Source organism: Vanellus vanellus (assembly GCF_965231255.1).
Source record: "Vanellus vanellus genome assembly, chromosome: 4".
In the NCBI taxonomy this organism is placed as follows: domain Eukaryota; kingdom Metazoa; phylum Chordata; class Aves; order Charadriiformes; family Charadriidae; genus Vanellus; species Vanellus vanellus.
Genome location: NC_138909.1, coordinates 2545228 through 2573187, shown reverse-complemented (window position 1 = coordinate 2573187; position 27960 = coordinate 2545228). Strand labels below are relative to the sequence as shown.

Sequence of the window (27960 nt, the reverse complement as noted above, 5' to 3'; positions counted from 1 at the left end):
AGAAGTTCCCCATTCACATCCCAAACATTCTGTTAGCTCCATAGTTCTGCAAGGTGGCTTATTTGTGTTCGTGCTGAAACACAAAAGCGATGGGTTTACACACACTGTTGTGCTCTGAAAAGGTGGGAATTAGCATCACATCGTCTGCTTGGAAAAGAAAATAGAGGTCTGTTGCTCACATGTGGGTTTGGAATAGCTGTGACAGGTTTGCACACCTGACAGGCCTGTTGTGTTCCTCGGGTATCACGTTTTGCGCTGGTACCAGCCGGGCTCATTGTGTGCAGCATTCTCACCATTGCTCCCGATGGTTGGAGGTGTTTGTGTGCTCCACAGGTGGAAGATGGGAAAAAACCTGCAGAAACCTCTTCTTTTTTATGGAGATTCCAAGCAGGACTGAGCAGGATGGAGGGGGAGGAAAGGAGTACTGTTAAAGAGCAGCAGTTGATGTTGCGCTCTGCAGGAGCATTCAGCCTGCCACCTTACACATCACTGTCGGTCCCAAGCACAAGGTAGATGAAGAGATAGCTGTGAGCAACCAGCTGTAAGTGCGCAGGGCAGTTTGTAAAGATTACTCTAAGGCAGTGCGGCAGCAGTCTCTTCACTCTCAGCAAAACGCTGTAAGGCACATCTGCAAGAGTCCTGCCTGAACTCTGTGGGGTGTTTCCTGCATAGCAAAATAGTTCTGAAATCCCTCATGCTTCGTGCAGCTGCCCACTGGCTTCCTGCTGCGGGCGAGCTGAGCGGCGCCTCCTGCAAAGATCTGCACGGGCGCCAGTCCAGGAGAAAGCACTCTGGCACCTGCACGGGCTCAGGCTGCGAGTGTGTGTGTGTGTGTGTGTGTGTGTGTGTGTGTGTGGCAGGTACATAGTCTCCCTGCAGCAGTGGGGGTTCCTGGGCACCCACAGTCGCACAGGGCGAGCAGGGCTGTGGCTCAGCCAGGCGCCTGCTCCTGGTGGTGATTGTGGTGAAGAGCTGGGAGTGCCGTCACTTTTTCCATGTCAGGAGTTATGCGCACATTTGCTAACCTTTGGTGCCGGGATGGGCAACCAGATCTGTAGGCCGGGCCTTGCTCTGATCTGGCCTCCCCTCCAAAAAAAGGGTGGGGGGAGCACCAGCCACAGGACATGGATTGTCTGTCAGTCCTGAGCACGGTTGTTAGGGCCGTCTTGGAGCAACCTCCTGCTTCTGTGTGAAAACGGAGTCTGCCTGTCCCAGGCTTGCATTGCTGTCCCCTAATTAATGCCGTCATGCCAGGCTAGCGGGCTTGTCCACCCTGGGGGTTAAGTCCTGCAACAGTGGATTTGTGGTGACAAAACAGAGAGCTGGGCACATGCAGATGCAGTGAGTGGCAAAAGGCAACATCTGTGGGAAAGCACCTCCACACCAAAGAGGAACTTTTGCTTTCCAGCCCAAAGGGACTTTTTTACATTCAGCTGCCATCGTGTCTCATTTTTGCTTTTAATTTTATGTAACTAAGGAACAGTGACCTCGCTGCTTAATTAATTTCACAGTGCTGCGTTGCTTATTGGTGTTACTAGGATGTCATGGGTACACCTTTGAGGGAGGGATAAAGACAGATACGTTTGCGTGGGAAGCTCCTTGCCCTGCTTGGCAGTGGCAGCAGGGTTTGTGGGTGGGCGTCTCTTAAGATGGTCCATAAAGAACTTTCCTAGTGTTGAAGGGAAGAGGTCTAAATTCACCTGGTCTCGTGTGCGGGGATTCTCCCCCTGCCTTTGTGCTCCTTTATTTGCTGTTAGAGACTGGAATAGACAAACATATGTAAGGTTGATGTTATTACTGGGGACTGACCTCCTTTCCTTTGCTTTCCTAGATAGTTTTAAGAAGCCAGATTTTCTTTTGAAGCCTTACTTCTGCTGTGCACACACCTAGCTGTGAGTTTGCTTTGCAGTTGTTCCTTCATGTTAAAGGAACGTAATGTTCTGTGTGGGGGCTGTTTTTTGTGGGTTTTAATTTTATATCTAGTCATACTGTTGCTTTTCAGTGGTTTAGGTTAAGTACCATTTCTCTTTTACGTGGAAAGGACAGATGTAACCAGGGACCGAGCATACAGTTTTTTATGTTACGGCCTTAGCATTCAAAGCTAACTCCCGACTGAAATTTTGCCTTTTGGCCTTATGCCACCCATGAAGGGTGAGAAGACACAAAGACAGATCTCAGGACCACTGAAGACATGAGAGGCAGCATAGAAAGACACTCTTACCTTTCCCACCCATGCTGTTTTTATGAGAAGACATAACCTTTTGCTTTGGCAGGCACAGGGAAACGAGCACTGAGCCAGGACAGGCACCGCCAGGAGCTGTTGAAGCTGATGCACGTTGCCGCTGGGATCTAGCAGGAATGGGATTTGCCAGGAATGAGAGGAGATGGGAAAAATCCCCCTTTGCTGCTGAGACATGACCCTACCTCCCCAGCAAAAAGTGCAACAGAGGCCATTTTTCACACACCCCCCTCAGCACAGATATGATATGGCAGGAGGGAATGCGGGCAACAGGGGCTGCTGCCCTGTTGATACGGACTGACAATGCAGCTCCTCCCGTACCGGCCAGGGGCCCGAGCCCGTTCCAGCTGGCTTTACGAGTAAAGCTGTTGCGACAGGACCAGGGTGGTGATTTAAGAGTCACAGGCAGGTTTTTAAAGTCACTTTTATTTTGTTTGAGGGGGTGGTTGCAGGTTGGCTTTTAGCAGGTGAGCTTGTCCTGCTGGATTCACCCAGATACTGCATTTCCAAAATAATCCTCTAAAATCCACAATATTGTCCAAAGCTGGCTGCGGTATAAAGCCTACGTGTATAACTTTGTCTCCTTCCATTTAAAAATACACGCAATGAGTAAAGCAATAAGGAACTTCATCTTCACTATCACTCCTCCCCTTGCTGCCTGTTTTAGGTTCAGTGTTACAGGCCTCGCTTTACTACAGGAGAAGTATGGCCCATAAGGACAGCAAGTAAAGGACATAGTGTTGCCCATTTTTCTCCCTAGCTACATCCTGCTGCCCAAAAGATGTTTTCCAGCAAAGCATTTAATAAACTGCTTACTGCTGTGTGGTGCATTCATTATACTCCCAGCGCGCATCAAACTAGTGTGTGCGGAACGAGTGCAAGGTGTTGCTGACAGCAGGTGTCCTGCCCCCAGTGGGGCTCAGATTTCACCCTTAAATTGCAATAATGATTTTAGAAAGAACCATTATTTCTTGGAATTGAAAAAATTAATTTTCTCTTTTCTCCTGAAAAATGGTAAGCACTTTTTAAAAAGCCACACTTAAACCAAGAGGCATCCAGAGGTCCCGGCCCATCTGGATCACATACAGTCCTGCTGACACTGTTACACCATCAGGGCTTCCTGAGAGAAAACAAGGCAGGACTTTGCTCTCCTCAGGGGAGCACCCGATATAGCACTGAAGGCACGTTTTGCAGGCAGAGGTAGTATCGCTTTATTACCCGGGCCAGTACAGCTGGAGGAAACAGCTTTGGATTACACAACCCTGCATCTCGAGACTAGATCCTGCTACAGTAACTCTGATAGTGCTGTATTTTTTCTAAGGGAATTGGGTGACCTGACTGCTTTTCGGCTGTGCACCCGCTGTCACACAGCCCAGACCTCAGCCCTGGGGCTCACGCCCTGCCCGCACCCCATCTGTCCCACACGGTGGTGAAGGTGGAGCTCAGCACCAGTAAGGGAGTTAAGCACAGAGTAAAGGTGTCATACTGCAAGTGACAATGAAAGGCGTGAAGCTGGTAGTGGCCCTAGTGTAATTACAGTTCTGCATGCAACGCTGTAACAAAGTGTGTTACTGTCAGTGTAAGGCACACGGTAGGTACTTCAGTGATAGATGTAGCCTGAAGTACTCAATTTGCATCATTGGTGCTTTTGTTTTATAAAATTCTGCTACTTCCCACCCACTGTGGTATTGGCGGGAGGACAGCTACAGCCCAGCCCAGCAGAGATGTTTGTTTGTGTAAACCTTCGCTTTCATTTCAGCAGTAACTGAGCAGCCAGCCTCATACTATTTCCTTCTCTCCTAAACTGTCTCGGCAGCAGCCAAACTGCTGCCGAGAGCATGAGGACCCTAAGCACAGGGAAAGATATTTGTTTGGTTTCATTTCTGGACAGATCCTTGCTCATCACCCCTAATGATCGCTGTTGAAGTGAGACCAGACATTTACTTGGTTGAATTGAAAGGCTCTGGAAAAACTAAATATTTCAGAGAATAAGTCCAAAAGATTTTATGTCAATGACTGATCTGTATTTGTGGTTGAAATTCAGCTATTCTCCAAACAGATCAATGGTGGGGACTAGGGCCAAAACGTTAAAATAACTAACACACTAAACCCAGCCTTTTTTAGGTGAAATTGTACCTGCTTTACCCCAGTTCACAGTTAACGGTACTGCTAAAGGTCTTTTGTAAACTGTTTGGAATTTTCTTTTTTTAACATATACTGAGCTAAAAATATCCCCACAATTTGAAAGAAAAATAAACCTTTCCTCTCAGAACACCAACTCGGTCCCTCCCCTCTGCTGTTTGTCAGGAGCTGCGCACCCCACTTGCTCTCATTGCATATCTGTTTTTTTTCTGTTAAAAGAAGGTTTAAAAAAAAAAAAAAAAAAAAAAGTCTCTTAGAGCTAAGCCAGAGAATAGCCTGTCAGTACTTGAGAAGCTAGAATACATCCTTCCTCTTTTCCTCAAAATACAGTGAAATTTCTGAGCCATGTTTGAGGTTGCTGTAAGTAAAGTGGTCTTTTCCAGGGTAGATTTCTCAGGATGGGGTAAGTAACTGCAAGAACAAAGTGGTGATTCAGGCTGGCTCAAGGCCCCCCCCCCTTTCCAAAAGCGGCTTTGTTTCTGTGCTCAGTAACTCCTGCAGAGGTAAAGTGTTTGGTGGTCTTTTCTGACTCGCTCAGCCTGTGTATAAGAATAGTTTGTTTTTCTCTCCAACAGGATGTAGCCATTTCTCCAAAGCAGAGGGATGAGGTCATTCAGTGGCTGGCCAAGCTCAAATACCAGTTCCACCTTTATCCAGAAACGCTCGCCCTGGCCATCAGCCTTTTGGACAGGTTTTTAGCTACAGTAAAGGTAAATATTTGCAGATATATAAACCGAAATAGATTTATACCACCCACTCAGGTGTTTCTGTGTACAGTCCTAGTGGTGTGGCTGCACGGAAAGGCTTACTTCCCCCCTCTGCTCTTACACACATAAAGGATGTTACCTGCGCTACTTCAGGAGCTGAATTGCGGGTTGTGGAACTGGCAGCACACGCTGCCGCCAGGAACTCTTGGAGGTAGATTCTTTCCATAGTCATTGTTCACCTGGTGAAAGCAGCCATTGCTTTAATGAGAACACTCAGTTCTCGGGAAACTCACCCAGTGCTCCTACCTGCCAAGCATATTTTCCCTCTTTCCTCTGTTCTGCCCATTTCCTTCATGTAACACAGCTCATTAGTTTAAATGTGTATTAACCTCAGAGAAATGCAGCACCCTTCCTCTTCAACTATATGTTCGCTCTTAACTTGGTTTAAATGTTGAATTTGCCTCAGCACAGTACCTGTTCCTTTAAGCAATCAGAAAACAAATCTGGAGAGAGGTTGGGCTTTAGATAAAAAGAGAACCGTCTCTACCACAACCTAAATAGATTCATAAAGCTAAAGGAAATGCCAGCTAGCCCACAGTTAGAAACTTCGGCCCAGTGCCCTCTGACAGAAAAGCGAGGGAAAGTCCCTGCTCAGCTCTTCATTTCTCTGGTGTTTTAACTGCATTTAATCTGATTTATACCACCTAGAATTGCCGGGAGCACCTGCTAACAGTGACCTAGTTGCAGGGAACAAATAAATGTTTGAGGATAGATTTGGGCCTGGCAAGTGTGCAGGGAAATGGGGAAAAAAAACAACCAACCAAACAAGGCGGGGGAGGAAATACAGCCAGAGGTGATTACTTTTCTGAGAGCAGTTCACTACTAACAGTGTGACCAACTAAGAGCTTAAGAGTGCTGTCAAGTCAGGCAGATGCGAAGGAGAGAGCGTGGTAAGCAAGCATGGGCAGGGGCCATCAAAGCGAGAGGCTGTCTGCTCCCACTGTACTGAACAGAACAGAGACTGTGCGCCTGCTTGGTTTTAAGGCTGTTACGCCATAGAAGATGTTAAAAAAACGGCAAGGTAAAAATCACCATCTAGGCTACCTGCAACTGGGATCTGCTGCTCCTGTGTCCCTGGAAGCCTGCCACAGACACAAGTTAGCTGTGCCATGCTTTGCACCCGCCCAAACCACTGAACCAGCTGTGGGCCAACCCAAAATCCCTGGCCTTGAGTTGTGAAGTCAGGCTCTGGGTAGCCTTATCTCTTACCGTATTTGCTCAGTTACATTCTGTGCTCAGCAGATCTGCAGTCTCATCTGCACGTGTGTCTGATCTCATCACCAACACTGTTAGGTAAGCAACACCACTTGGGAGATCAAGCAGAAGAATGTACTCTCAGCCTGTGCACTTACATTTCAATGTGACTTGGTTTGGTAGAAAGCAAGTGACATCATCTATTAACCCACCCTTTAAATATTAATAAATATTGATAATGTTTTATTTACAAGCCATGGAAGTTTTTATTTTTAAGATGATCTTAGAGTAGCTGATTTACTAAAATACTGAGATGGGAAGCAGATTTCAATCACTCAACAGCTAATGCCCTCGAGCGCAGTTTTTCTTTCAGTAATTCACAGCAGCCAAGGAGTCTGCAGAGAGAATGTAAGGAGTCTGCTGTGTGCTTCAGGCTGCGAGCAGGAATGTGGAAAGGTGTTTTGTCTGGGTGAGCGTTGTTCAAACAGCTCAGGGCTCTGTGCTCCCTCCCCCAGTTTTCCTCTCCCGTAAAGCCATCATTCTTCTGATGCAGCTTAACTCCTGTTTTTTTACCAGGCGCTACTGTATGGGATTTTATTATCACGACAACTCAACTAGTCCCTTCCCTTCATCATGAACACACTTGGAAATTGCTGGGACTGGCTGCCCCTAAGGCTATTACCCAGTCATGCTTCGGTGGCCCAGGCAGCAGCCTGTGGTGTTACTCTCTGTACAGCCCTCGTTAACCCTCCACAGAGTGGTGTTACAGCCACTCTTGGCCATGCTTGCCCATGCACAAGCACATGTGTGTGCACACCCACCCACCCCACCACTCTACATGTATCCAAGTTTAAATGGCACTAGAAAGCCAAAGCTCTAGACATAGCACAGTGCATTTTAGGTAACTGAGGCTGAACACCGGTAAAGATCTTCAATTTGGACACAATCCCGTGTTCTTCTCTTGCTGCTTTCTGGAAAGTGTTCTGGATTTCTTAGCAGCTCATTGAATAAGCGTTAACGTGCAGCATTTAACCCTTTAACCACCCCACAGCTCTGTTGCACCTGCTAAAATTTACCTAGCAAAAATAAATCATGGCAACAGTACAGGCTGTAAGTGGATTTTCAAACTCAGCACAGGATTTTCACTTACCTTTGCTTTCAGCATCTCCTAATGCAGACAGAAGAGGATCAGTTGCCAGTAGGCTACTGGAGGTGGGGGCCTGGCTCGGCCGCTGTCTGCTCACTCGGCTGTGACAGGGCTTACAAACAGTGCCGCTGCATGCCCTGCCCCCAGCCACAAAGGGGCCGGCAGACACATCCTGTGGATTTTACACTGATTTTCAAAATGAAGTCCTCTCTTGGACAGTCAAATTGACAAAGATCGCTGCTAAGCAGAAACTCCAGCAGATGACCACGTTCAGAGCATCTGCTTAGTCTGGTCCATCACAGGGACTCTATCTGAATAGTCACAGCCCATCGCCCCCCGCCTAGGCCCATGAAAAGTTTATGATGCACATGGGGGGGGGGGGGGGGGGGGGAATCATCGCCCTTTTCCCTCCAAACTTCAGTTACCTTGCTTAAAACAACTCTCTGTAGGAGTTGTACAGCTCTCTCAGCTCTCTCTCAGTAACCCTTGGGCCACAGTTTTGAGAACTGCAGTATGAAATGACATGAGTGGTGATTTTTATGGGTGTTTTGTACTTCCCTAGGCAAGGACAGAGTTTTAAAATTCTTTTATTTTCTTTCCTATTCTGTGGCCGGCTCCCAGCAGCACTAACAGCAGAGCTCGCTGGAGCAGGTGGAACAGCAATATTTTTTGGCCAGATGACAATCTGGCCCTTCTGATTTTCTCCCTCCTATTTTCTACTGCACTGCCTAAAAAATGAGCTCTTTCCACTCCAGCGCCACACATCAGTGAGTGCCAATTACGATCACGGGGCTGGCAAATTGCTCTTTTGCCTTACGTCATGGAGCATGGATTTTTGCTTGGCGCGGCTTGCCACTGCCGTGGCGTAGGTGAGCCTGCTGATCCAGAACGCCTCGCACAGGCAGCTGAGACCCCGGGGCTCAGGATGTCCGACCAGAAAGGATTATGCATCGCTTTTTGCAACACATTCACACAGATTTCTCTGCTCTTTTGTACCATAGGCCCGTCCAAAGTACTTGAACTGTATTGCAATCAGCTGCTTCTTCCTCGCTGCAAAGACCATTGAGGAAGATGAGGTAATTTTTTTGTTCTTACTACCTTAGCGTTGTCCAAATATATGCTCTCCCAGTCCTGCCTTTGCTTGCATGTAGTGGCTAATGCTTGCCAGGACAGGAATGAAGGATTTTGTGTGATTTCTATAACAATTGGTTCTCTCGTGTCTTTTTCTTTGCCTTGGCTTTTGCAGAGGATTCCAGTACTGAAGGTATTGGCTCGGGATAGCTTTTGTGGTTGTTCTCCAGCTGAAATTCGCAGAATGGAGAAGATTATCCTGGATAAACTGAACTGGGATCTTCACATGGCAACGCCACTGGATTTCCTTCATATTGTAAGTGAGGGGCGATTTACGTTCTTTCTGGCATCTGTCAGCGTAAATAAAGACAAAAGAAAGACTAGACAAAAACTCTGCCTGCAGGGGAATGAAGGCCTCAGGATGAGGTTGTAATTTCTCTGTACAAATAGTTTCTGAAAGAAAAAGCCTTGCCAGACAATTTCAGGAGACTTGTGACACTTGGGGTGCAATTTCCGAAATATGGGCCTGCCATCTGACCATCTAGCCTGTTTTGATGCTTGTTAAGCCACACACTAAAACTCACTGCTCCTGAACACCTCGCTGCATAGTCTTAATTGCTAGTGGTTTTACTTAAAGCTAAGTGCCAGGCAGCGTGCAAACAGTACGTAGAACCAAGCAGAAAGCACTTGCTGCAGAAAGGCACAGCCAGAGAACCAGATTCACCGATGAGACAAGACAAAAGGAGATGTCCTGAAGTTTTCTGTTGAACTTCATCTTCTGTGCTTGCTCAAGAAGCAGTTTTTGTCTAGACACCTGGACTGCCAAACCTGTGTCGTTGAGAGAGAAGGGTGGAAGGGAACAGCCTTTTGCAGAGCCCTGAGAAGCCTGGTCCCCAGGCAGATGATGTATACGATGGCAGGCAATGCCAGAAAGGCTGCACCAGACTGTTGGTGGGGTTTTTTTCCATGGTGTGGAAGTTGCCTTGAAGGTTAAGCTGCAGGATCCTTGCGCATCAAAAAATGTCACATGCCATTCTCAAGGTCTGACCTGGCTTTGCCTGCAGGGTTGCCTGTCAGTGATGCCAGCTCCCTCATGTGCTTGTTTCCCCCCCCAGTTCCACGCAGTTGCGGTGTCCAACAGGCCTCAGCTACTGACCATCCTGCCCAAGCTGAGTCCCTCTCAGCACGTGGCGGCGCTCACCAAGCAGCTGCTGCACTGCATGGCCTGTTACCAGCTGCTGCAGTTCAAGGGCTCCATGCTGGCGCTGGCCATCGTCAGCCTGGAGCTGGAGAAGCTGCTCCCCGACTGGCTGGCTCTCATCATCGAGCTGCTCCAGAAGGCACAGGTGAGGGGGTGCTGGCACCACACGTTGCAGCGGGGAGGGGCTGGGGCTGGCAGAAGTCTGCATCTTGCATGGTACTGTGGTTATCCAAGCCACCCAGGGCTTTCAGGTCCCAAGCTGCTCATCTCTGCCTGCAGCTGCGCTTTTGCGAGGACTGTTGTGCTTCAACCTGAAGGGACAGTTTGTCGGGACAGTTCCACAAAGGCTTCACCTTGACAGCATCCAGTAGGTGACAAAGGGTGGAGCCACATGCCCTGATGTATTTGGGCTCTCTCTGCACCAGGGAGAAATTAACACACTGGGGAGAAAATCCTAGTTCTCAGCATACTGGGTGGTCTGGCAAGTACTGGAAAGACAGACACTCAAGCTGCTAAAAATACGCAGTGAAACCTTTTAGTATCTGAAAGGTTTTTTCTCCCCACTAGTCCCATGTGGTATAAGAAGGAGCAGGGGTCCGTATCTTAGGAAGTGGTCACGTTGAGGGTCTTTTTGGTCCTTTATCACTTCCTTCTCCTGCATCCAGCATGTCACTGAGAAGTTTGGCGCATGGGTGGCTGGTGCGTTCGGAGCTCTGGCCCTGTCCTGGCCAGCAGCCTCTCCTCTCCGTGGCAATGATCCCGCAATGCCAGTATCTTTGCTTGTCTTCCCACTCCAGATGGATAGCTCGCAGCTGATCCACTGCCGGGAGCTTGTGGCACATCACCTTTCCACTCTGCAGTCTTCTCTGCTGCCCAATTCTGTATATGTCTACAGTCCCCTCCAGCATACCCTGGTGACCTGTAACAGAGGAGTGTTCAAATGCCAGCCCTCCTCTGTCCCAGGGCCAGGTTTCTCCAAGGACAACGGCAGGCCAGAAGTGCCAGTCACAGGTACAGCTGCGCTCTACCAGCGTCTGCCAGCTCCCAGCGGTTGCAAGCAAGCCTCTGCCAAGCGGAAAGTGGAAGAGATGGAAGTGGACGACTTCTACGATGGTATCAAACGTCTCTACAATGAAGACATTGCTCCAGAGGTAGTGGCTCTTGAAAACATGGGCTCTGTCTGTGGCGCTGATGTCTCGAGGCAGGAGGGCAACGTTTCCCCTTGTCCGCCTTTACAGCCGGTGTCTGTTATGTAGCTGTGAGCACACACCACCTGCTCCGCCACAGCTACTCTAGAAACCACGCAGAACCTGGCACCCCCTGTTCTCAGTGGGGGAGAAGGGGCCATACCTTGTCAGGCTGAACTGAAGGGAGCCAAAAAACAGAAAAAAAAAAAATCCCAACCCTTTTTTGAATTTTTTTCCTTGTGCGGCTAATTATAGTTCCACTATTTAAGCACTTAAAAACACAAAAAAGTATAAAAAATCTAAAAAAGACCCAAAAACCAAACAAAAAAAGTAGCAAAATATTGTTTCTTTCTAGTGTTGTCAGTTCCACTGTTTTTCTGCTCCTGTGTATTGTAACCCATCCTTCATGTCCAAGAGCTCACGTCAGTCGTGCAGAGTTGTTCCAGGTTTCCCAGCCAACTAACACCTCTCTGATTCGATTTCCAACTGCTCCTTGCTCTCTTTCTGCTTGCTCCTCTTTTAATTCTCAGCAAGTCTTGTGCATGATGTTCTGTACTACCTGACCTTCACGACAGCTTTCTTTTCCCTTTCTAAAGAAAAAGACCTTTTTTGTTTTGTTAGCACTTTGGTGTTTAAATGTGATAATATTTAAAAACTGGATTTATATAAAAGGTTAGTCTGAAATAACCAAAAACAACGCTCGCAAGCTGCTCCACACTGAAGTAATAGCCACAGGAGTGTGAAAGTACCCTAGGAGAACACTGGGGCAGCCGGCCACTGTGCTCTCCGCCTTACACGGAGACTTAAAACAGTTTGCGTTTTCAAACACAGTAAGCAGTTAATGGATTTTTTGTCACTTGTACAAAAACGGTATTTTTTTCTTGTTTGCACCAAGAAATATTGCACTCAGTGTGGATGTTCACCAATGCTTGACACTCTATGTCAAGTATAAACCTTAAATTCTGCAGTCTTGTTTTTTCCCCCCCATCTGTTTATAAGCTTCGCGTGTGACCAGCACTGCTCGGTGAGGTGCTGGGGCAGCTACGTACGCCTGAGGTTTGAAAGGTGTGTGATTATCAGCCACAAAACCAAAACAAAAGACCCTAACCCTCAAGTTTTGTGTTCATGTCACTTCTAACCAAGAGTAAAACCTCTAAAAAACTTGTCTCTTTAATGTTACACCTCTTTCTCAGAATGACCTGTCCCAATTGTAAGCTCTCTCCACAGCCCTGAGGAAGGTATTGTATTTGGAGCCATTGTACTGATGAAAGCCTTCTGGTAGCAATAAAGAAAGTTGTCCTGGATTCTGAGTCTTCTTTTGTGCTTTTCACCTGGGCCCAGGCTCAGTTTTACCTGGAGGCCACAAAAGAGCCGCTCCATGCCAGACCTGCGAGCCAGCAGCTTTAGGGGTGCTGGGGGAGTCACACAGCAGACAGCCTCTACAGGGGTTCCAGCTTTAGCCCCAGCCCTGGCACCCCTCACTCCCTCCTCAGTCACTGGGGCTGTTCCCCTTCCAGGCTGAGCACGGGCCAGTCGGTGCACGGCTGGGACACTGCTACATCTCATCTATCTTGTAACCATCTCCTGTGTGGTGTTCTGAAGGCCCCACGCAGGAGTGGAGGTCCCCATACCCAGGCTGGCTGTAGGCTCCTGCTTGCCTGATGTCCCTTCTGGGGAAAATCACATTTGATAATGAAAAAGTTAGCACAGACTTCAGTTCTGCTCTTTAGTGTAAACTCATAGATTATAGATTTTTCTGTCATCTCATGTTCCCAGCTGGCTTTTATTTCGTGCACTTCGGAGCCGGCCCCTCCTGCCTCATGTCTTCCGAGGTGCCATCCTTTGTGTTGTGCACAGTCCACTGCAACAAACTTCTCTTGGGTTTCAGCTTTCTCCCTGCCCGTGTCCTGGAAACCACCTCCTGAGGCCAAATTTCACAAAGGAGCATGCGCCTTCCTTCCCGTCCTGTCATCTTTATGGTACAACCAGGCCCTGACCTTTTGTCTCTTCCCTCTGCTTAGTAGTCTCCAGCGAGGCTGCTGCGTGGTCTTGGGGCTTCACGTAGCACACCCCGAGCGAAATACCCCGGCGCTGCAGGATTTCCACGATACTGCTGCTCAGTACTTCAAACGCACTTCAAGACACATCTTTCCCGGTTAAATTACAGAGCATAACAGCTCTAAATAAAAATAACCACCCCGATTTCCAACACTAGCTATAACAACATCGGCAGGGGAAAGATTAGAGCCAGGTAATTTTCACACCCCTTGACAGCCAAGCCAGGCACCCGTGGTTTCTGCACAGAAGGGAGTCTTTGTGTGCGCTTGTGCTCGCTGCATGTGAGCAGCAGTTAAAATGATCCCGCTTATCCTGGAGGGAGCAGCTGCTAAGAGCTCCGGCTGTGCACGCAGTTGGAGAGAGATGAACCGTATTCTGACGATATTGGCCTACACGGTACAAAACCGTGGAGATAGTTTCGTGGGATTACAGCTTATTTCAGTTGGCTTCCAACGGTATGAGACACACTGGGGGGAAGAAGATGGGGACCAAAGTGCCATGGCATTGTCATCCCACAGCAATCAATCTAAGCCTCACCTTCCATTGGCTTCTCCCCTTCCGCACGCTCTTTCCCTCCCAGTTTAAAGGATGCGTTACCCTTTACTCCCTTCGGTAGCATCAGCGCACAGGCACTCCTGAGGACTACGGCCCAAACCTATTTGCAGACACGCACAAGGAGAGGAGCTGGCACGGGGCTGGGAAAAGGTGTTTGCTTGTGCCAGCTGGCAGGGGCCTGGCTGGAACAGAAGGGAGGAAAACTGGGCTTCAGGAGAGATTTAGGTACTGTTGGAACAGTTCTTTAACAGTTGTGCTGCGGCAGTGGTTGCGAGTCGCTTTATGAGAAAGTAGGAGTTTTCCTTCTCGCCGTTTTCTCCTCCCCAAATGCGACAGGACGAGATCAGGTCCTGGGCTGTCCCGACACCAAGCACATCCCCAACTCATGCCAGCCCCGCGAGAAGAGCTCTGCAGCGACTGAGCTAACTGCTGAGCTTGTCTCATCAGCCATCAGGTGGACCAGAGCAGAGGAACCTCTTGTTGCTGCTTTGGGGAAAAGCAACAACTTTTTATTTTGCAGTAAAAGGGTAGGGGCATAGCTCTCTAGCAGGAAGTAGCTTGTGAGAGTCACAAAGTTAACAGTTTTACAGTATCATCAGCTGCCTTCAGAACCGTGCTCAAAAAACACAGCATCTTTCTGGCTCTCCCTGTATTAAGTGTAAAGCAGGGAAGGGTCACTGCCCAGAAACCTTCCAGCCTCCCTGTGCTACACAAAGCTGAGCCCCAGCCCAGCACACACCTGCGAGGCAAATACCCAAAGAGACAGGACTCAAAACCTCCCTGGCTGCAGAGGGAGCTTTCGTGCTCCCAAGTCCCAAACACACAGGCAACTCCCCCAGCCCTGGTTGAGCAGACTGCCTTTTTATTTTGTTGGCACTATACACAAATCCACAACGATGGTCTTTTGCCTGGATACAGGCAACTCTACCAACATAAAACTAAGTTCTGACAGACAAAACCCATTTGGTAGACCTACCTCTGCAGGATCCTGCTGACAGGCTGCTGTCCTCACCTAGGGCCTAGGACACTTGTGGGCCAGCTCTCTGGCTGGGTTGCCCAGCAGCATCCTGTTGCCTTTTGCCTTTCTGGATATGAAAGGAAACACAGTCTCTGCAGCTGCAAACGCACCTCTTCAACTTGTCTCTTTTCTTCCCCTCTATCTCTGCTGTGAACTCACTGGTTTCCAACACACCCTTTCAACCCACCGCCACATATAGAACGTATCCCACTGAGGAAACGCCCAGTTGTGCCTGTGGTACCTCGATACACCCAAGAGCTTGGCTGCACCATCGGGGTGTACAGATGCAGCTGGATACAGGGGATTAACTTTCAAAACCATGATGCCCCAAGTGCAGGTGCCCAGCTCTGCTGCGAGCCACGGGCCACAGACAGTGCCCCAGCTTACCCCTCCCACCCGGCATCGACTTGGCCATAGGAGAGTTGTGCTTTGGGGACTGGCCAACCTGGGCCTCAAAGGCCAGGGCTGGCCCACAGCCATTCCACAGGGGACCACAGCAACATCCCACAGTCATCTTCCGCTTTGCAGCTCTCCTCCTGCTGCTGGTGCTGCGGCTACCTGCGTCCCAGGCTAGCTGGGACCAGTAAGAAGCCCAGGGAACACAGGTCTGCATTGCTTGCTGCACTGGTGTACAGATTTATGGTGTTTTGCAGCTACAAGGGTGATGCTCGAAGACTTGACTTTGAAAATGAGGCACATCCCAGCAAGATCAGCTCCCCCACATAGCAAGGTCCAGCTGATTTGGAAGTAACCTGCATTGCCAGACCAAAAAAATATTTCCCACTTCCTTCATTTCCTCCCCACAAAAAAAAAACCCCAAGCAATGATGCATTCCAAATGTGGCCCTGACCCATTTGCCTCACTACTACAGTAACGGGCTGACTCATACGCTCTTCCCACTGTCAGAACACTGGACGGTCCCGGAGCGCTGCCAGGGCTCCCTGTTACCCACAGGAGAATATCCCCTGGTGCCCGTGATTCACGTAGCTTTCCCACAAGCTTCGCAGTGCTCCAGTGCTTCATGCCACGGACCTGCCAAAGGTGCTGAGCACAGGGTCTGCCCCCTCTAGCGAGGCCCAGAGCAGTGAAGGCAGGAGCCCAGCAGAGCACATGGGTCAGGTGAATGGCTCGCTGGAAGCCAAACCAGTTTCTAACTGCAGGCTCAGCTCCCTGCTGCCTCACTCCCTCACTAGCACTGGGATAAAACCATCACATCTGTAAAACCATACATGTTATTACACAACACAGTTCCCCAAAACCCAGGGAGCACCCCAGTGCACAGCTGCCATGTTCTAGCACAGCACTGCTGCTCGTTTCCAATGCCTTCTAGCAATAATCTCAGCTCACCTTCCCATGCTGGGCAGCTGTTACCCTCTGCAACACCCCATCTTCCCTTCATGCCCCACAAAGTTTGGCTTCGCAGACATGATAGCAGTAACCTCCCTGCGATCTTCTGCACAACACTGCCTCAGAGAGACGCCAATACACCTCCTTCACCCTGCTTAGCCTGCGGGACCATGGTACTGAACATGGAGGAGCTGCTCGTTCCTCGAATAGCTGGTAGGCTGATACCTCAGTCCCCTCTGGCCAGCACGCTGTGACCCAGTCCCAGCCCATGGCAGCCAACAGCAGCACGGCACTGCACAGCCCAGCTTGTGCCATGGGGCACCTCCAACCTGGAAACTGTTCCTACCTCTGGGTTTGGGGAATTTTTAAAAGTTCATTTTTACTCTCCAGTAGTGATAGGAGGGTTAAGCTCGCAAGCATAATTTTAAACTTGGCACCCGCTCACTCTTGTGGATGAAGCAGATTTCCCAGCTCTGCTGGGGACATTTGGTGACACTGAGTAACAAATAAGCTCTCTGGGCTGTCCAGTAACAGGTTTCACACTGCTGTCCCCTCCCTGTGCTCACACCTCTTCCTCTAACAGCTGCATGCAGTGGAGGAAGCAAGCCAAAAGGCACATGGCCATCCCTTCCCCCTGGCACCAAGGTGTGGGAAAGCCTCAGCGACACTCAGCTCAGCTCCTGTCCCCTTGTCCAACACACACATCTCACTACAAACACCACTTGCTGCGCCCATACGTGCTTTCTGCTCTGTTCCCCACCCTCTGCCCCAACATCCACCACCACCAGATTACGCATGTCAGATGTTTCATTCTGTTCCCTCCCCCCGCCCCGGCTCCTTAAGATTCCTTACGGCTCTGTTATGCATGAATTTACCTTTAAAAAAACAACAAAAACACAAACAAAAAAAAACCCAAGCCCAGCAAACCCCCAAACCTTCTGCTGATACCATCTGCATCAACAACCCCGGACAACAAACTCCAGAAGTTTACTACCTGCTCTGTAAGAAAGATACTCCACGTTTTCAGCTGATTTCCACCCAGCCAAGTGCCTCTCTGGTTCCAGTCATGCCGATTAGGTAACTAGCGGGTCGACATCCACTGCCATCACAACTTGGCGGACTTTGTAACACAGAATCACAAACATATTTAGGTTGGAAGGGACCTCTAGAGGACATCTGCTGTAACCTCCAGCTCACAGCAGGGCTGATCCTCCCTCTCATCTCAGCCTTTCCCTCTCCCTACTGAAGCCTCCAAGCCTTTGTGGTCTCACCTGACAGGCTGCTGCTCCATCCCATTTATCATTAGTGCCCTTCTCTAACTCCACTATGTCCTTCTGGAGACATGAAGTCCAGAGCTGCATACAGGACTCAAGGCAGCAGCACAGCAAAACTCTAGAGCTGCAAAATAAAGGCAGTTTGTGTAAGCCTTGGCATTTGGTTTGTGCTTATCTGCTTCTCTTTTACATAAAGCTTTCAAAAAATTCTATTTGAAGTTTAGAAGTCCACCAACAAAAGGGTTTTGCCTCTCTTCAAACCTTCTTGACCCAGCAGCACTACTGGTGGGTCACCTAGCCCCAGGCCCCTCCACAGTTGATGAAAAACAACCTCTTCCAGTATAGCCTGGTGCTTGCAAAGGGCAGAAGAAATGCCCTAAAAGCAGAGGACTCGAGAGCTCCTTGGAAAGCCCAGAGCTGACCCAGCAGACAGGAGTCCATCAGCATACTTCAGCGTTGCCAACCTGCACATTTGGTCATGTCCTCCTACTGTCACATACAAGGTTTCAGAGTCACAGAGCACAGCCACACGGGTAAGATGATGGGGTTAGTAGCACTTGACAGCCTCTATTGAAATAAAGGATCACCTCCCCCCTCCCAGTTTCTTCCTTCTTACTTGCAGTACATGATGCGCAGCCACGCATGACTGAGCCTGGGTCCCAAACCACTGTCATCAGCACAACACGGGTGACCTGACATGAGGCAGAGCCCAGCAGAAGAGCTCTGTTGCCCATCCGTGATAGTGAAGTACATAAGTGACTATTTCAAGAAAAGCTATAGCACGGTGATGGGATTTTACAGGCTAGACCCCTACTACCACCAGTTAAACCCATACTACAGTTTTTAAATGAAAAACAAAAGCCTAGGGAACGGGAGAAACATAAGGAGAGGATTTCAGCCCCTGAAATAGAGGCACTGGGGAGGGTCTCACCACGCAGGATGCTGTGGGAGCCATCCAGCGGGTGGGTTGGCCTCTGGGTGAGTAACCAGTAGGGTATTTTGGCAAGTTGGAGGCTACCACAGAGGGGGCTGCGCAGATGAGGCACAGCAAGGCCCCTGGGCCCGAGGCAGTGGTCCCTGATGCCACAGACAGGCTGAGGCACCAACGGTGAAAGAAAAGACACAGCACTCAAACTGGGCATTTTAATGGGCAAGACATTTTCCCAGTGAACAGCACAGAGACCACCGGCTGGAGATGATGCTCGGCCCTGCACGAGGCATCGGGGTGGCTCAAGGACCAGCACGCCCTAATTCCACAGCATCCCTTGGCTGCAAAGTTAATGACAGATTTCAGAAAATACGTGGCTCAACCCATTGCTTTTGCCAGGTATGGGTGGCCCCGTGCACATACAGCACCGTTGCCTAAGCCCTGTCAGAACCAAAACGATTCCCTCCTGCAAGCGGTACCACCTCTTCCCCGTTAGCAAAGCATCCACAGAGTTTCGCAGAACAAGAGAAGAATTAACACAAAGGTTTAATCCAGCAATGCCCTCAAAGCCTCAACCTGCGAGGCATTAGCCAGGCTGGTGTGTCCTCGGAAGGCTGATGTGAAACGTTTGCTAGATCTGGCGCTCTCACGGCGAGCACGGCTGGCTGCAGAGCAGACCCTCCGCAGGTACCACTGAAGCCCTGCGAGCGGGCTCCATTTATTGTATTAATGCAAACTGCGTCCTAAGCTACATTTGTGCAAATACTCACATCCCTTCAGCGCGGGCAGCAACTCCTTTTACGGCCCGGGTAAATCGCTACAGCACACACACAAGGCCAATATTTAATACTCTTTTCACTTGTATCTATAAAGTCACTTAGTTGGTTGCAAATGTTTTTTCCAGGATAAACGCTTTTTCTGCCACTTTACAAAAATAGCCACCTGGCTGGCGGGAAGTTTTACTTATCTGGACCCTGTCACCGAAGGATGCGGAAAAATATTGTGCTTCTGAAGAAAACCAGCAGATTTCAGCAGAGACCCTTGGCAGCTCGCGCTCTACACACAGGTTGGGAGAGGCAAGACCTAGACGATTTAATAGTACCTTTTCCATCACAGGTTAAAGGAGGTGAATTCTTAGATTAAGGTTCAGAAATGAGAAGAATAAATCACTAGTATTCGGTTAAAAAAAAAAAAAAAAAACAAACAACGGTGCATTACTCCACATGAAAAAGTTCCAAAGCAATCAGGCTGTCTCCTTCCATCCATCCCAAACCAGCTAGAGGTCACTACTCACCAAATGTACAAGCTTTGTTTTTTATCTTCAAACAATACTTTGGCACCTTCCAAGTTTTTTGACTGAATTAAAACCCAAAGTAAACAAGTTATAAAGTTCAACAACTATCCCACATTCAAGGCTGTTAAAAAAAATAATCCCTAAATTCGGCTTCATGAAAATAACACGAAGCCCTCAATCCAAGCACAAGTCAACGCAGCTCAGTTGTATGGGAAGAGAGCGAGCTGCTTCGCTCAGAAGCGGATCAGCCAGAAAGCGATAAGGCCTTGACCATCCAGAACAGGCTCCATCAATGCGACAGTACGGAGCATCAGCCATCTCCGCTTCATGCGGCCGCATACTGAAAACAAAGTCACCTGGGTCTAAGGACTTATTTTCAGCACGTGTCGGAGGAGCGCAGGACGTACTTGTGATGAAGTTGTGGTGTCCAAAGCAGCCAGACTTGATCTTTACAGGCAGAAATTAAGTCCTCTGGCTACGCACACTCACCCTCATCCAGTCTGTCATTCTCTTTGTCATCAGCCACACGTGCATATTATGGCAAAAGGAAAGAAAATGAGGAAGGAGAAAAAAAAACCAAAACACCTAACTCGGTGCAATATCTCACATTATGGCCAAGCTCCCTCCTCCAGCCGTTACCTCTGTCATTTTTGGTAGCCTCAATTCTGCCGTAGACGCGCCGGGAGCAGGCAGATCCCGCACAGAGACACACAGCACAGCGCACCCTCAGACGCACAGGTAAAAAACAAAAAGGGAAGGAGAGAAGGGCGGACGTGATGGAAGAATGAGATGGCTCTTCTCCTGGTGGGGGTGCCCATAGCCGCAGGCTCTTCCAGTGCCCTACTGTCCACTGGGAGAGAGGGTGTGGGGGCTTTGGCAAGATGACGGTTACATAAAGAAGAAGCTACAGAAAAAGAGAAAAACAGAAGAGAAAAGAAACAGAGGTTCAGAATTGAAATTAAAAAGTGAGAGAGGAAAGAAAAAGGAGGAACAACATTTTAAAGAACGTAAGCCATGAAGGGAAGAGCGCACTGGGGAGGTGTCACATGAACCAACTACACCAGAGGCCTGAACTCCAAGACACGGGCTGATTTGGAGAACAAGCTCACAACCACCACAAAAAGTGACTGACAGAGACCAGCACAAACCTACAGAGGCACCTCTGAGGCACAAAATAACCTGCCGGGAAACATCAAATTCCTCATCCCTTCCTGTCACACCATTATAAATGGCACCAGCAAAACAAAGTCAAAGGCCACGCGAAGACCAAAGCATTTGGATAAAAATATATTTCTTCTCCCCACTTCAAGTGTTGCCGCTATTTGTGTATGTAACCTAAAGCAGATACAAGAAATAACTGAGCTTATGGAATAAGGTTATTATTCAATTTGTAATTCAAAACCTGAAATATTTTAACATCAAATAAAGTGACAATATCTAACAGATGCATACATAACATTTGCATTAACACTGTATGTAGGTTACACAATTATTTAGTTACAAACATGGGTTATTTTCAAATAGCAAGGTAATAAAGTTCTACACCTATAGTTTAAGGCAATCAGGATATTAAAAATGTATACAAATACAATATTTCTACTGCTGTTCACAGCTTTATTTTCCGTTAATTAGAAAAACCCTTCATATTTGTACAGTTCCATGCTGATACACGCTGATGAGAGCGTCGGGGATATCACCTACTGCAAACGCAACCAAGGTCCTCGGAGAAGACAAATACGCACTCTTCTAACGTCTCAGAAGGGCAAATGGCAATTGGATTCAAATGGACATATCTGATATGATCACACACAAAAAGACATTTCCATTCTCACTCGGACGTTTTAGGAGAAGCAGGATGAGAGCTACCTGGAGAAACACTGGTCATGTTAAATAAAGACATGCTTCAAGAGAGACACAAAGATACAAATCTCCTTGATGGGATTTCAAGCTGTCAAAAGCCCAGAGAGAGGGTGACAGAAGTTGTGGTTCTCAGGCTGCAGAGGAGCCCGGGGTGGGCGCCAGTCGCTGCCTTCCCCCCCTCCCCGCAGCACCACACACCACAGGAGATGCAAGGCGATGCACTGAATGACCGCGAGCTCAAAGGGCGCCTTCCTACTTACTGCCCTCCTGCAAAGTAACTGTGCAACCCCAGCGAGGTTTTGCGGGAGCAAACCCTCACTCACCTCCGCCTTTTTGGGTGCCTGCTGGACGCACGCGTGCCCACCTCTACAGAGCCATCACGGCCTCTCTTGGTGACCTGGATTTTGTCTGTTTTCCCATTCTGGGGGTTCATTCCATACCCTGAGAACACTGTCACCCCAGAAACATTTCACTGTGCTTTCTTGCTCCTTTATGTTATTCCAAGGTTTGAAATCCGCCTTGTGAGGAACATGCAGCGTTACCAGCTAGTCAGCGCTGCCGGCTAATGCACGCCAAGGGCTGCGGTGCCTGCCAAGCAAGGCTTCTGCCCATGCAACTGCCTGTCCAGTTTCAGAACCTGGTTTCCTAGCTCCAAGCAGGCAGAGAAGCTGCGCAGGGTTGCTTTAGACGTTCAACAGGAGCTGGATGCCGTGTTTCCCTCTGGCTTCTTTTCAACATCTCAGCAAAAGCAGATCATTGCTGAAAGTTTTAAAGGAGTTTTAACAACGCCACTTGCAAGTAAGCGGACTTAAAGAACTGCCCCAGAAAAGCACAACCGGTTTCGTATCAGTAGCGAGGCAGAAAGGGTGAGTCTCTTACTACTGTACTTACATGCAAAGGTGAAAGCACATCCAACTAGATTTGAGCGTATCACTTACTCCATGCAGAATCAGGGACTACTGGGAAAAAAAGGCCTAAGTAAAGAGAAGAAAGAAGTGCAGCAGTAACAAGCTAAACATGGCCCAGCGGTTTAAGGAGGAAAAAAAAAAAAAAAAAAAGTCATCTACATCTCCTTTGGTAAAAAACCAAACCAGTACCTTTAACTTTTGTAAGTTTACGGTTTATTCCCAGTTTCTCCAAAACAGCTTGCTTTTTGCTGGAGAAAGAAACCCAATCAAAAATACATTAGTGAACTTGGTCACAGCTTTCTGTCATAAAAAAAAAAAAAAAAAAAAAAAGGAATAGCTAGACTCAGCTGATTTCCCTGCCAAACGTCCCTTGAAGGACTGTTAAAGGAAGCAGGACAAATACATGTTACAATTAAGTTTTCTACTTGGCACAAAATGCTGGTAATAAAAAAAGAGGACATGCACAGAGACAGCTGAAGCAAAGCATACCGCCACAAGCATTCAAGGATGTGCATGCGATGGGACAGTAAAAAAAAAAAACCACAACAAAACCACATGCCAAAACCTAAACTTCTTCCTTGATAACTCAATATTTTAAAGCTGGCTTTGCCAGAAGCCAAGAGAACCATAGTATCATTTCTCCAAAAACCCCTTGAAAAGCTATTTAACCTGACAAGAAGTGCATTGTCGTTGATGGAGATACAGTTTAAGAAAAAAAAACACAACACACCATAAACACACCAACAGAAAAAAACAAACAAACAAACTAAAAACCAAAAAGAAAAGGCTCAACTATTTTATTTCCAGCTTAATCTCCAATCAATTTTTGCTGTCTGTCCAAGACATCACATTTAGATATCCTCTTCCCAAAGCCATGTTTAAGCAGTGAGGGTTAAAAAGCAAGATGACCCAAAAGCTAACCCCCAAACACATTTTCCCATCCAGCAACTTCCGAAAATGTGATAGTTCTGCCTTTTTTTTTTTTTTTTTTTCCTTCCGGAGAGGCAGAAGTTCCATCCCAGAAACAAGAACAGAACTGCAGTGCGTGAGACTTAGGTGGAGAAAGTTATTTCTAAGAGTGCATTAAAGAAAGAAACAGGAGACTACCCAGCTAGGAGCGGTGGAAATGCTGGCTGTACAGCAGCAGAAGAGAAAGAAATCCAGAAGTCATAGAGTAAGCACGGCTCGCCACTTCTTGGGAAGGAAGGGAAAGACTCTGTCCAAAAAGCAATGGCATAGAACACACACATTAAACAGCCCAATTTCCACACTACACCGGCCACAGAGCGAGGCCTGGCTTATGCTACGTCTTCTTTACATGTTCAAGGGACATCTGAATGGGGCACTGTCCCTAGGGCGGTGGGGAACGCGGCGATTGTATGTCCAGGCACCCTTGACATGAAATTCTGGATCCCACAGCTTTGCAAGTCCATATTTAAGTGCGTGCAGGAATCCTCCGGACGGCTCTAAGGGGATGTTGAAGGCTACATCTTCCCCCCTGCCCAGGCATTTGATTCCTTAAGGGCTGCTAAGTCTTGCTAAGATCACGCACGTTGGAAAACAGGTACTATTTTAAGTGAGGTTTCAAAGGTTATGGTCAGGCAAGTAACACATGGAAAGCAATAATGAGAAATGGTCTTCTGCTCAGGCACCTGCAGCGCCACTTGGTTCCCCCAGCATTCAGCAGGTAGCTACTACCCTGAACCAGAAGGGTGGCTGTGAAAATATGCCCGCACGTGACAATAAATCCAAGCCAACTAACACGATCAAGTCAGACAACAAAGACAGGAACTAATAAAAAATATCATGCAAATGTAATGGCATGCAAGGTCAGTTAAACTTGTTATCTACACACACACCCCCCCCCCTCTCCCCCAGCAGCGGGACTCACATTGCTGTAACACATTAGCTATTGAAGGGATACGGGTCGGACTAAACTCCAGGGTTTAGCCACACCGGGGACTGGGCTGTGACCTCGTACAGCAGTAACTCCCCGAGGCTGGTTTCTGCGGACCCAGGGAGCCATTCAGCACAGGGCTACTGCAGCCAGCCCTCCCAGAGCCGGGTAGGCTAGCAGCACCGAGGACCCGATCCAGTCAACGATGCTCACTCGAGCTGCTGACAACCAGCCCTGACGCTCAGTTCAAATTTAAGGCCAAAAGTGATTTACTGCTGCTGGTTTTGACCTGAAAAAACACACGGTATCATTACCTCGTCCCTCCACCCACCCCTGAACTTCCAGTTGCATACAGTCCTGTACCCAATCCTTCTTCCTTCTCGTTCCCACTATGTTATTAGATGAGTTAATAGTTATTCATGTTAAAAAAAAATTAAAAAGTAAAAAAAAGAAAGAAAACAGATGGCAGAGACACATTACTGCAAAAGCAGGTGAATGCAGGAACATCCTTGGCTTGACAGGCTTTATGTGAAGCTTGCACTGCAAGTTAAAAAAAGAACAAAAACAAAAGAAGTTAGCAATAATAGAACCCAAAATGGAAAAAACAAAAACAAAAATCAAAGAAAGCTGGGAGAGCCAACACCAGCAACCTGCTTTGGTGGGTGGGCATGCAGATGGATTATGCAATTAAAAAGAAATTGAACCTCAATGCTGGGCTCTACTCTAGCCTACGACAAGCAAAAAGAAAAACTGAGGGGCAGAACTAGAGAACAACCAAGCACGTAAGTCAGACCAGGTTGCAGTTTGTACGTGGTTGGTGTCTTTAAGCTTCGTTTTTTCAGATGGGCATGGCTGGGGGGTATGGTTGCGGGTGTCCAGTTTGGGTTACTTCACACGGGCGCTCTTGCAGAAGGCTGTGTGCTTAGCCTTTACCCAAAATCTCAGGTATCTGGGACCAGGGCACCACGATGTCTCCCAGCACAGCAGCTTCCACACCCAAGTCAGATCCTTCAGACATCAAGAAAGCCCTCCGTTTGCTGGGTGTTGGGCCAGGCCCTGACACCCCTTACAGCTCAGGTTATAGCTGCGCGTTAGAGCTCAGGGATTGCTCCGGGACTGAGCATGGCCCACGATGGCCAGACCAGTCCAGTCCAGTCACTTTGGACTGGAAACTATTATATAGAAAGGAAACTGGAAATAAATTTTTCATCTGGTGTTCAGAAGTAGCTTGAAATAAACAGAAACAGAGCCCAAACAGATGGTCCCCGCTCCTGGGGGGGTTGAGGATGAGGAAGTAACACAACAGCACGTGTTGAGGCATGCATGTGGCCATCTACAAACAACAGGCAAGCACCAGAAAGCTATCTGCTGCTCCTATTTGGTTTTGCCCAGTCCCTTGCCAGGAACCATCTCCAGATTGTTCAGGTCTGAAGCATGGTCCCATCTCAAAATCAAAGCAAGGGCTTTATACATATACTCAGCCCCACATTCAGGAAAGTACTTGAGTACGTGTCTATTCTACAGTCACACAAGTGTCTGAGACACACTGATGTGCTGTCCTGAAAACCGCACACTTCTGTCATTGGGCCAGAGCTGCAATAATTTTAGATGAAAAAAAACCATCAGTTACAGGAATCTGAGAATTGAATTATGAAAAAATAAAACAGTATAAAAATACAAGTTGTTCCTGCAAGAATAGTCTAGAAACCAAGAGGGCCACGGTGTCCCTCACGGAGTTCGGCCAGCAGCAGATTTCACCCTGAGCCCTCCCTCCAGCTTGTACAGCACAATGGAAAATCTGTTGTCCAAGTTGGAGAAATCTGATTCCACCTTGAAGAAAAAAAAGCGTTCCCGCAAATTACTTTCTGGGGAGGCTACGGGGATCGTGCATGGCAAGGATTTCCCCGGGCAACCGCACAAGAACCACCGCAGCCCATGTCAGCAGAGAGAAAGGTTGGAAGCCTTACCTATACAAACTGCAGCTTTCCATTAGAGCGCAAGGAGAAACTTAAAGCCTTTAGAAAAACCAAGGTGTGCTACAAGGCAGAAGCATCAGCGATTCCCTTTAAAGCCTCCGTTAGTAATTCAAACACTAAAGAACAATTGAGGCAGTTACAGCACCTGGTGTGGAGCGACACTGAAAGGACACACTAAAACACGTGCACGTTCCTCATGACTGGATTTCTGTGAATGCATCAGCAAAGCAGAAACTGTGTTTGTTACCGTCGCTAGAAACATCCATGTATCACACCCACAACATAGTGTATGTGCCAGCCAACTTCACAGAAGCAAATAGTAGCTAACACTCGCTACCTAAAGTTACAAATCTCCCCAGACCATTATATACTGCACTGGTCTCTTATCTAAAAGGTGAAAAAACTGACTGCAGAGTTCGTAAAAATATTAAGCTACCAACTCTATTTAAGAGCTAAGAAAAAGGGTCTCCAAAGTTTTCTGTTCTTTTTAGGAAACAGGTCGCCATGTCTGAATTCTCACGTGAGAGAAGACCTGTGTTTCAGCCTACCCTATTTACAGGCATCGTCACAGAACAGTATTTCGGCATGCTTGGACGTCAGCTGCCGACACCGGTTCTGAAGTTCAGCACGACACTGGTCGGTCTGTAATGATTTCTATACCCAAGCAGAGCATGCAGCACACGAGCACTCTATGCATCTCAGCGGGTGCCGAAAGCCGGGTTCTCAGTTAGCGTAAAGCAGCACGGCTCCATAGGAGCCACATCAATGTGCATCAGCCGAGGAAGTAGCCCTAGGCCCTCCCCACCTTCCCCGGGGAAGCCAGGGGCGGAAGCAACAAGGGACAGGTACCGAACCAGCAGTAGAGACAGGGGACATGCAGTGAGCGTCAGCGTAACTTCCCAGAGTATAAAAATATACGAGTATAAATGCAATACAACAGAACCTCATCGGCTCGCGCTGTAAGGCAGCTCAGACCTGGCGGAAGTTCACAGGTTAGCAAAGGAGACAAAAGCGTCTCAACTAACATTTCGGTTCTTCCAACAGCGACAGCTTAGTGTTAATTGGGTAGGTTACTCTGGCAGAGTCTGTTAGGGAACACACCCCTTCGCTACCGGCTATTAAGAGAAGCGTGGAACTGTCATTTTGTGTGTGGGTTAAAGCAGCCTTTTCCTGGGAGACTTGCTGCATCGCCACCTTTACCGCTTTCCCGATTGCGGTTATCGACTAGCACCGTTATCACAGATGACCCAGAAAGGACTTGCATTAGTCTTCCCTTATTATATATGGAAACAGCGGATGGAAATTACAACAGGAAGCCTCAAAGCAGCCCCTATTACAGTAACCTGTCTTGCTGCGCTATACAAACCACCCAGGCACAGTCTACTTCACCTCTGCAAGGTCTGTCTGGCTTCACCGTACGTATGACACCTAAGTGGACCTTGTGTTCTGGCTTTTAAAGCATGGAGAAGTAGCCAGTATGATTTAATAAATAAGGGTCTCTTGCGCTAATGGCAAGCTAAACATAGCTATCTCTAAGTACAGGCTGCGAGAAGGAGGTTACGTCAATTTGGATCAATCTAGAGCTCAAGGTTTTCAGCAGAGCTCTGCAGTGACTTAACTCTGAGCTAAAGTCAACGACAACGTTACTCCAATTTCAACAGAAGCAGAGTTAGGTCCAAGCTGAGCACATCTGAAAATCTCACCTCTAAACACTGACCATGGGACAAACCCTGTCCGCAGATACACTTGGTGCCTACTAAATTGCTGGAATCTCAGAGTACTGGAGGGAATAGGATTATACTGCAGGGAATAGGATTATACTGCTAGTATACAAATATAAAATAGTAGAAAACAGTGTCATTATCTTTACTAAAAGGTAAGGGTTTCTTAGCTTATT

At 48.0% G+C, this 27960-nt stretch overlaps 2 protein-coding genes across 2 annotated transcripts in view; one reads left to right on the top strand and one right to left on the bottom strand.

Moving 5' to 3' along the window:
• Positions 1-12252, top strand: part of CCNI (cyclin I) — a 34179-nt gene extending 21927 nt beyond the window's left edge. Inside the window, exons 3-7 of the mRNA XM_082483154.1 lie at positions 4957-5091; positions 8491-8565; positions 8736-8876; positions 9676-9906; positions 10559-12252. Coding sequence (XP_082339280.1) covers positions 4957-5091; positions 8491-8565; positions 8736-8876; positions 9676-9906; positions 10559-11017 — 1041 coding nt within the window. The 3' untranslated portion in view covers positions 11018-12252. The remainder of the gene's footprint in view (positions 1-4956; positions 5092-8490; positions 8566-8735; positions 8877-9675; positions 9907-10558) is intronic.
• Positions 1-27960, bottom strand: part of SEPTIN11 (septin 11) — a 95385-nt gene that overhangs the window by 19016 nt on the left and 48409 nt on the right. The window lies entirely within an intron of this gene.